The sequence below is a fragment of the Muscardinus avellanarius genome (genome assembly GCF_963383645.1).
Source record: "Muscardinus avellanarius genome assembly, chromosome: 14".
NCBI classification, from domain to species: domain Eukaryota; kingdom Metazoa; phylum Chordata; class Mammalia; order Rodentia; family Gliridae; genus Muscardinus; species Muscardinus avellanarius.
The window spans coordinates 58,765,661-58,776,278 of NC_137800.1; the positions used below are offsets into that span (position 1 = coordinate 58,765,661).

General features: G+C 40.6%; 1 protein-coding gene across 1 annotated transcript; it reads left to right on the top strand.

Moving 5' to 3' along the window:
• Positions 1–9,960: 9,960 nt before the first annotated feature.
• TCIM (transcriptional and immune response regulator) lies at positions 9,961–10,343 on the top strand (the record flags this gene model as incomplete). Its single annotated transcript, XM_080710544.1, has 1 exon — positions 9,961–10,343. The coding sequence occupies exon 1, from the start codon at positions 10,023–10,025 to the stop codon at positions 10,341–10,343; it is 321 nt and encodes a 106-aa protein (XP_080566670.1). The 5' UTR covers positions 9,961–10,022.
• Positions 10,344–10,618: the final 275 nt, after the last annotated feature.

Below are 10,618 nucleotides of genomic sequence, written 5' to 3' on the forward strand. Positions count from 1 at the left end.
ATATGTTTATGCAACAACAATAAAGGCTATGGATTATAGGAAAAATAATATACATTAACCTAGTCCCATTAATACATACCTCTACAATATGCCTACAATGTAGCCATCCTAACTACACTTGCGTACTCTCACTAATTATTCTCTGCTTAATTCTTTTAACTTTATTAAGTCAAACTGTGTCTTCCTGGACTAATGTATTGGACTGACTTCCAGCCACAGACACCTTTAGCAAGCCTAGTTTTCCCTCCACATAGTGTTGCGAGCACTTAAACTGAGCTGCACGGTCCCTGTTTCACTTGCCTCCCAAAGCATATCAGGGTTTCAGTTAACTGATTGTGTGGACCTTTGCTGATTTGATTTCCACATACCCCCCACAAGTTAGCTCTTCATATAGTTCTTAGAAAGGCAGACAGAATTAGGTTGCCCTGCAGGGAGGAGCGTCAGATGTGACATTCCCCCTGCTTAGGAGAAGAAAACTAAAGAGAGGAGGAGCTTCACCACAGGCAACACCACAGGACTTATGACCTTTGGGACGCCCATGTAGAAAGTTCTCATTTCTTTTAGTGATTCCACTTTGAGAATGACGGAGATGTGCCAACCTCACAGGCTCAGGCAGAGGCATGCATCGAGTGGGTGGGAGCTGGATGTGGGAGGAGATGCCTCACCAGGCTTTATTTTGGTTTAGTCATAGATGGTAGAAACACACATGGTGCTATAAATACACGTGGATATCTCGTGCTCACTTCCTGAGAAAAACATGCTAGTTTATGTTCACAAATGTTTTCTTTTTAAAGGAGCTATAAATACCAGGGTCTCGCTATTTGAATCTGAACAGCTAATTAAAATTATAAAAAGGAACAGTTTATCTTCAGTTTCTTTTTTTAGGAAACATTTCAAATATAGACTAATGGTTTAACCAAAGACAGCTGTTTGTTTCACATGGAAAATCATCTTTTAAAAAGAAGAACTTTTGTAAAAATCGTTTTGGCTACAATTCTTTTAAATAATGCATAGCTTGACTTGAAAGTCTTTGAAAATGTATTTCCTCATTTTTTTTTAGCTTGAAATGCATATTGCTTTAGATTTTATTGTTTTTATTTTCTCTGTAGGATGCAAACTAGATGTCAGAATACAAATTTCTAAATTCAACTATACTCTTTCTTATCAGCAATAAGTAAAGCCTGGGAATGTACTTAATCAAGTTTACTGGGGAAAAAAAGTTTGCAGATTAACTTTTAAAAAAGATTAACCACAACTACAGAAGAAATGGAAATACAGAATAAGTGTTATATTAATCTATGGAATACAATAAAGACCTCAAAACAATCAGTTACAGAAAAGTGAGGAGATTCAGCACTAGGAAAAAGAAACAATATGCCCGCTGACCAGCTGTTTCATCCCAGTGTGTTGTTTAGCCTTCTCTGGGCTAAATATTAGATAGTAAAATGCTTCAATGTCTTAATTTTTAACAGATATAAAATATTTAAACCAAATATTAAATTATTGAGTATTTTAACATTTAATGAACATCAAATATATAGACTGAATATTAAACAAGTATTAATTAGATTAATGGTAAATATTTAAATTAGGCACTGCATTTTAAATGTTAAATAATTCACGCCGGGCGTGGTGGCGCACGCTTGTAATCCCCGCGCTTGGGAGGCGGAGACAGGAGGATCGCGCAGGTTCGAAGCCAGCTGCGCTGGCGTAAGAGACCCTGTTTCAAAAATATAAAATAGGTCTGGGAGCGTAGCCCGGAGGTAGAAGGGCTTCCAGGAACCCCAGTACCACCAAAAAAAAAAAAAAAAAAAAAAAAAAATGTTAAATAATTCTAAAACTATTTATTTACAATCAACTCTGTGTCGAATGCTGGTCTGGGTTCTGGATTTATATTTTATAGGCTAAAGAAAACTATAGTCAAAGTTGATTTTTTTAACTGTTATTACTGAAAATAAGAATAATTAAAATCATACTCCAGGATTTTCCTCTGAGCTCTAGCTTCATGTGGTAAACTGTCTTCTTATCTGCCTCCCAGTCATTTCAGATTTGCTGTGAACATTACTAAACCCTTCCTTCCATGTCTTCTCAGCCTTTAGCCTGCCTTAAATAGGCCTTCTCTGCCAAGCCTCCAAAGTGTTAACCTGTGGGGCACCTGGGCCCTCACCCTGACCCTCTTCCCAGTTCATCACTAAGCACCATTAAGTTTATTTCCAAAATACATGAATCTGTTCACTTTCTGAATCCACACTGTGTTCTTGATTTGTTATCTTTGATTGTTCAACAGCCAAAGTAATTTTAAAAAATAAAATTCAAAAGTCTGAGCAGTTCCCCTTTTATAATAATATAAAATATGTGTTAAGAATATAATATCTGAAAGACTGTTATCCTTAGAATGGAATTTTGAATCTTCAACATCTCGTCAGCACCTTCCACCACTGTCCCTGCCTGCCTCCTGGCATCACTTTTCTCCCTTCTTCCCAGAGCTCCTGCCTCCAGGGCACACTGCCTTGTGTCTGTTTTCCCGCCTTAGGACATACTCCCACCTCAGGACCTGTGCACAGAATTCTTCTGCCTCTAAATATCCTTGCCGTGTTCTTCCCCTAGCTAATTTTTATAATTACGTGCAGTAAATATAGAAATATATTTATTTAGATGCTTAGATGCAACTCTTGCAAAAATGCTTCTCATGGCTCAGCCAATACGCTTTACCTTGTTTTCTCTTTTATATTTTCTGCTACGTCTCATGCTCCCTTCAAAACATTTCTTGAGTTGGGCGTGGTGGTGCACGCTTGTATTCCCAGTACTTGGAAGGCTGAGGCAGGAGGGTGATGGTTCGCAGACAACCTCAACTACTTAGTGAGGCCCTCTGCAACTAGGGAGACCCTCTTTCAAAAAATAAAGACTAAAAAATAAGGCTGGGAGTATAGCTCAGAGGTAGGATGTTCCTTGGTTCCATTCCCAGTACCATACATTTTTTTTTCACATAATGATATTATTTATATGTTTAAAGTCTCACTTCTTCTCTAGACCTGTCTAGATAAAACACAAGCACAATGTCCATTTCCCCCTAAAAATTCCTCACACACACAGCATTTTGTCTGGTACATAGTGGGTATTCAACAAATATTTGGGAATGAGTCTACACATCACTGAATACATGCATGGAAGGAAAAGTGGAAGAAAGTACTGTCAAACCAGAGAAGGTGAGAAAATAATGAATATAATCAAGAAGCTATGTAACAGTAGGAAAAATGCAGGATTTAAAATCAGAAAGTGAAAGTTCTACTGCCGGTTTTATCATTTAATTAACACCAAGGTATTGAAAAACATGATTGACTCTCTGTAATATTCAGTTTTTTTTTAATCTGCAGTTTTTTTTTTATCAGAGATGTTGTGAAAATCAAATGAGATAAAATATGTGAAAGTACTTTGTAACTCATAACACGGCATACATTTTTCTTTTTAAAAACAGGTTAGACCAGGGCTAATTATATTAAAGTTTAATATACAGATATAAGATTGCTGGTTTCCATATTCATATTTGGGAAAGTTCTAGGAAGATAAATTAGTACACAGAGGTACATTAAATTCAAGTCTATGTGCTTACTCTTTTCTTACTCATGTAATAATTTAATACAGACACATTCAGTATATACTATGTACCGGACACTATACAAAGCATAATATTTATGAATAATCAAAATACATAATATAAAAAATAATCCTAGAATACTGGTAATGTTAACAGGCAAAGCAAGTAACCCCGCAGAGAGTCAGGAACATCTTCCTCAAAGAGATTTTGGAATTCAGAAAAAACAACAACTCTGAAATGAATTCAGGTTTTACCGCTTACCATGAGCAGCTTGTCAAGCCTCTGTGTCCAGACCCTGGGCTGTGGAAAAAATAAAAGTCAACAATATCTACTTCCAGTGTGTTCAGGATGATTTCAGTATTACACATACAAAACTAAGAATACTTGTCACTTAATACACGCCAGTTTTCTTCTTTTCCTGTGTTTTCTCAACTCTTTAATGAATGCAAAACTAACCCAGCACATTTCCTGTTGGCAAAGAGACAGTGTCTTTGTATGATCGACAAATCCTTGAAAACTGGTGTCCAGAAAGAAACCCATTAGCATCCAAGTTCAAAGTGTGATTCTCTGTGAGAAAATTGTAGATTCTGTTGTCCACATTATTCTCTGAAAACATTTAGACAAAGAAGAAAAAGAGCAGGAAAAGCCCTAAGAGGCTTTGCAAACCTACTTGGAGTTTTATTTGCCAAAGAGCATCGTAGGTTCAGAACCCTGAGCCTCATTCATGTTTCTGCAATACAGAAACTGACATTGTTTCCCTGTGTACAGTCTTGTCCTCTAAATAATTATGAAGAGCCTAATCGCTCAAGTTCATCTGAAGGCTGTCAGGCTGCTGCTCAGCTCTTCAGGAGAGCTGCTCAAAGTCATGTGAAAATAATACTTAAACTTTAGGAAAGAGCTTTGGGCTGATTTGAGAGCAATAAGGCATAGGGTTCAAGACCTTGGGCTTCAGAGTCAGGTCGCCCTGCGTCCAAGCTGTCTCATCACAGCAGAAGGGCTTGGGGAGGGCACTTAGGTTCTCATGCTGCTCTAACAGACTGCCAGAAATTTAGTGGCTTAAGAGAACAAAGTGATTATCTTAGAGTGGAGGAGGTCGGAAGTCTGTCACAGGTCTACCGGAGTCCAGTCCTTGTGAGAGGCAAGGGAAGATCTATTTCCTTGCCCTTTCCAGCTTTTGGAGAACTCCTGCACTCCTTGGCCCGTACCCTTTCTACCACCTTCAAAGCCAGGAGCACAGCATCTTCTCTCCTTTCTGATCTTCCAGTTCCTCAAGGATTCTCATGATGACACAGGCCAGCTTAGATAACTCAGGATGAATGTCCACATCTCAAGACCTAGCTTATTCATGCCTGCAAAATCCCATTTGCCATCTAAGTCTCTTTTGTAATATAAGGGTCCCTTTTCTCTGTATTTATAAATTCCAAGGATTAAAACATAAACATTACGTGTGAATTATTCTGCTTGTTAGAGTAGATCTTTTCTGTGGGTGGTCGTTTTGCTGTTTGTTTGTTTATTTGGTTGGTTGTAGTTTTTCTTCTTGGTTTTGATTTCCACTCTGAATCCCTGCAGCGTGTGCTGAGCTCGGACAATGGAGCTTTAGGTGATCTCTGCGCGGAGAAATCCCGCCTGGATGTTCCGCAGTGGCTCACCTCGGCTTGCTGTAGCCGTCCCGTGAATTCACCGGTGCCGCCAGCAGTATGGCGCTGCTGCCGCGTCCTCGGGCTTGAGGATCTCCTCTGTGGCTCTGTTCTCAGACCGCTTTCCTTCTGTAGCCTGGTGATTTTTTTTTTCCTCTGGTGATGGTGATTTCTGGCTATGAAAGGCGCTGATTTTGTGGTAATGGAGATTTGTTGTTAGCGGGGCTCTTAAGCCCCGCTTTTCTCGGTCGCCATAGGTTTCTCTGTGTTGTCCAGGTCCAATGCCTGGGCTCAAGCAATTCTGTCTCAAGCTTCCTCTCAAGCCTACAGACATGCACCACAGTGACTGGTTCTCTTATTTTTAACATGAAGATTGCAGTAATTTCTACTGTACTGTTGAAATGAGAATTAAATAAAATTGCATTAACTGTTATTTAGCATTATTATACAAATTCTCTCTATTAAGTAGTCTGGGAGCTTTGCACACATTGGTGTGATAAAGGAACATTTGATTCTTGCCTGGATGTAGACTTTGAATGACTAATCACAAAAGTAAATGTGTGTTTGCAAACGCTAGCTAGTGCTGCTAAAGAACAGTAATGGGTAAGTTGGCAAGGCCCGGGAAGGCCTGTCTGAACCAGTAGCTTTTATTTGAGATTTTATGGGCAAATAGGAATTATTTGGCTGAGATTAAAAAGTAGAGAACATTCCATAAAAAGTAAAATGCATGTGCAAAGCCATACAGAAGGAACAAATGCATGAAGAAAACCAGAGGTGTGGGGACACATGGCAAAGGGGAAGGAGCCAGGGTCTAGCAGGTCACGCACAGGTCATGTTACTAGGTGGTCTAAGAACCGTGGTCTGATCAAATTACTTCTTCTTAGAATTTACTGCCCTGGGTGCTCTGTAGAGAATGGAGAGCAAGACTGGAATCAGGAAGGTCAGGAAAGATATCTGGTCTCAGTCCAGGAGAGAGGGGACAAAGTTACAGGCTGGGTTCTCAGAGGAGCAAACCCAGAGAAGATCAGCAGGCACGTGATTTATCGTGATGCCTTTAGCATCAATGTCTACAGAGCAGAAGGAAACCAGACTGGACAGCCAGTATTAAGGATGCTCTGACTACGGATGTCTCCATAGAGTTGGGACACAGGAGGGCACAGAACCTTCCCCTCAGTTGATCAGTGCAGGATGTGGCTGCTCTGGGATGGGAAGGTGCACACTTGAGTGGGCCACGTGAACTGAGCAGGGTCAGTTGAGCAGCTGGAGAGAGCTGAATGCCTGGGAGATCTGAAAGAGAGTTCTGGGTCATGCATCACAGCAGCCAGCCTCCATCTGTGGTGGCCTGCCTCAGCAGCAGCAGTGGAAATAAAGACAAAAGAAATGACCTTGAAAAATAGTTGGTAGACCCAGGCCTTGGGATGCTGACATAGGGGGATCACAGGTTGGAGGCCACCCTCAGCAACTTAGTGAGGCCCTCAGTAACTTAGCAAGCCCTTGTTTCAAAATAAAAATTAAAATTGGGCTGGGGGTATAGCTCAGAGGTAGAATGCCTCTGGGTTCAATCCCTAGTACCACCACACCAAAAAAAAAAAAAGGGAAAAAAAAAGAAAAGAAAGAACAATAAAAGAAGAAAGGAAAGAAAGAAATAAAGAAAAAATAATTTGTAGATAACTTAGTGGGAGATTTTATGTAGTGGCAGAAAGAAAATGAGACATCACAGATGCTAACTAGGTTTTTATACTTTATAACAAAAAATATGTCTGTACCACATTTTTATACAATTGTATTCATGAGTTAAATAGATCATGATTCTGTAACATTGGAGGACAGGTCTGAGCTGGGGACCAAATTTTGTAGGATATGATAAATAGGGAAAAATAAAAAGCATGATCCCACATAAGAATCACCTCCACCAAGAGCTGGCAGCAGGAGGAGGATGAATCCCTGGGCAATTATAATACTCAAGTGATGAGAATTATCTGTCATCATGCTTGATACATAAAAACTCAATAAATCCTTATTGCCATAGAATAACAACAGTAACAACAATAATGATAATAGCAACAACTTGTTTTGTATTCCCTGGGAAAGTAGGATGCCACAAAGGTGTGTTATTTATGTTAGCAAACCCATAGTCACAGACCTCAGAACACAGGGTTCCTCCTAGGAGAAAGTGGAGTTGACATCAGCTGCTGATGTCTGTTGTTGGTGAGCTGAAGCAAATTTCCAGAAGTGATCATCCTGGACTCCTGTTGCTCTAGCAGTGAGAACCTTTAATCCCTCAGCAATCCCTTGAGCTTTACCTTTCCAATAGATTCAGAATTGGGCTGGTTCTCCTTACAGTTCTTGCCTGGGTTGTTGTTGTTAGAAACAGGCAAGTAAGAGCCAATTTTATTTTATATCTTATTTTTTGGTACCAAGGATTGAACCCAGGAGCATTCTACATCTGAGCTACACCCCAAGTCTTATTTGTTGTTGTTGTTGTTTTGAAACAGATTCTCGCTAAGTTGCTGAGGAGCTTGCTAAATTGCTGAGGCTGGCCTTGAACCTGTGATCTTCCTTTCTCAGCCTCCCACATACTGGGATTACAGGCTTATGCCACCACACCCATCTTCTCCTGTGTTATTTTTACAGTCTTCTAACTAATCTACTTGCTCCTGCCTCCCTGATTGCCTCCCAAAAATTCATTCTTTACTAAAAAGTGACAGTTATCTTTTAAATTGTAAGTAAAACCATTTCTCTGCTGCAAATCCCCAAAGGCTGAATACTTCACACAGAGTGAAAGTCAAATCTAAGACGAGAGACAGTGAGGCGCCCATAGGAGCTGCCCCGGCTCATCGCCCTCCTGGTCTCGCCGCCTCCTCCCCTCCCTGCCTCCTTCGCTCTGGCCACAGGGTCTCTTCCTCACACACTCCATGTGTGCTCCTGTGTTTAACTTATGCTCTTGCTCTTCCTTCCATCCAAGGCATCCTTCCAACAGGTGACTCTACAGTTTCCCTCTCTCCCTTCAGGTATAAGAAGCCATCCCTGAGTAACCTGTGAAGCCTCCACCTTTCCCTTCCACTCTTACCTGCTCATTTTTTTATTGTATATCTCCCACTAGGGTGAAATGCCTAGAAAAGTTTGCCCTAATAATATACCCTTTTTTTGTGTGTGTGTACTAAGGATTGAACCCAAGGGGTATTCTACATTTAAGCTACATCCCCAACCATTTTATTTTATTTTATTTTATTTTATTTTGAAACAGAGTGTCATTGCTAAAAGTTCTCACTAAGGTGCTGAGGCTGGTCTCAAAGCCGTGATTCATTTATTTCAGCAAGACTATGCTTTTAATATATATCAATTAAATAAACATGTGAATAGAGGAGATAGAAAATGAATGAATATATAAGAGAAGTCTCTAGGTCAATTTTCTAGGGACATAGCTTCATCCCATTGTCTCCCTTTGTGCATTTTCCAGATCTGACTTGACCAGGTGACAAAGACCTGCCCTGCTTTCTTGGAGGACTAGAAAGAGGACCGGACATTACGTCTCTCTGGCCCTTCAAAGCTAACATTTAGCATATGACACCTCAGGTGTCTGTGGGGACACTGGTTATCTGAATCTGTGAACAATAAGAGTAGTTAAAGTTATTTCAAAGAAGAGAGAATATTATATCTGGGTGATTTCTAAATAAGCCTATATCTATATATCTCTATAGGTTTATTTAGGACTTATCTATATAGACTTATTTAGGCTTATTTAGGTCTTATCTATATAAGCTCTGTATCTGGATGATTCCCAAATAAGGCTTTTTAGAAACTGGTCATGGTGGGCCACACCTCTAATCCCAGTACTAGGAGGCTGAAATAGAGAATCACAGGCTGAAGGCCAACATGCCTGACAGCCAGACCTTGCTTTAAAATATAAAATATAATAAAGATGAAGATATAGCTTAGATGTAATACACCCCTGTATTCAGCCCCCAGTACCACAAATATTAATAATAATAATAATAATAATAATAATAATAAAAGGCCAACTCATTCCTATTGGGCATCATGTTCCAAAAGCACCTGATTAATTTTCCTCTCTTGGGTTTTTGATAGCTATTGTTGATACATGTACAAACCTAAAGAGATAAATTATCTGTTATTATTATTAAATTGTTTTACTCACAGATCACAGTTTAGCACTTGTACACAGATTTAAAAATTGTGCTTTCAGGCTGTGCTATGTCAGCACTTTGTAGGCGAAGCTCAAGTCTACAGTCAGACATACTCCAAATTGTTTTCCTTGACTGTTCAGCTTTCTCCCAGTAGCCCTGGCACTGCCCGCAGGGAGGTCCAAAGGGCACGGATGTGGGCTGCCAAATGTCTTCAGTGCACTGTAATAACTTGTTTAGTAATTAAAGCTTTCCTGAGTTTGGCAGAACTCCTTGTCTCCACTGTTGTTTGGGCTGATGTTGGGTCTGAGCTGCCTCCTTTATGCCTTACATTTACCCTTACCCGGATTTGACTCCTTGTTAAAGGGCCCAAGTTTGTACTGCCATACTTCGATGTAAAAAAGACATACCCTCAGTCCTTTCCTCCTCACTGAAGTCCCTTAGAAGCATTTGTACTCAAGAACAGGATATTGGCAACTCAACTGTTAACTGTGTCTGTGGTTCTTTGTCCTTGAAATCACTCTGATGTCATCAGTGTAATCTGAGCCGGAGCTTTGTTCACACTTTAAATAGCAGTCCCGGAATGATTTCGCTACAGACTCTCTGGAGAGCCCAGGAGCTAAATTCCGGAAGATTCTCACATCCATGAAAGCAAAGCGAAGCCGCCAAGCCAGCGCCATGTCCACGTCACTCCGAGTAAGCCCGTCCATCCACGGCTACCACTTTGACACAGCCTCTCGAAAGAAAGCCACGGGCAACATCTTTGAAAACATAGATCAAGAAGCACTACAAAGGCTCTTCAAAAACTCAGGAGACAAGAAAGCAGAGGAGAGAGCGAAGATCATTTTTGCTATAGATCAAGATTTGGAGGAGAAAACGCGAGCCCTAATGGCCCTGAAGAAGCGGACAAAAGACAAGCTCTTCCAGTTTCTGAAACTGCGGAAACACTCTATCAAAGTTCACTGAGGACCAGGGCGCTCTCCCAGAACGGACATTTAAAGACCAAGTGAGTCTGTAAGACCTTGACAGCCACCGTGGGTTGCTGTTGCATTGCTTCTCTCCGCTGAGGACGACCAGGTTGGAATGGGACGCAGCATACTGGCTGCAAAGACTCCAACCAACTTCGTGCCTGTGCTATTACAGTGGACGGCAAAATGCTTGCAGTGAGAACTTGAAAACACTCCCGGCAGGAAAGGACAGACGCTGGCAGAAGAGTGTGGACAGATATAATGGGAACCAAA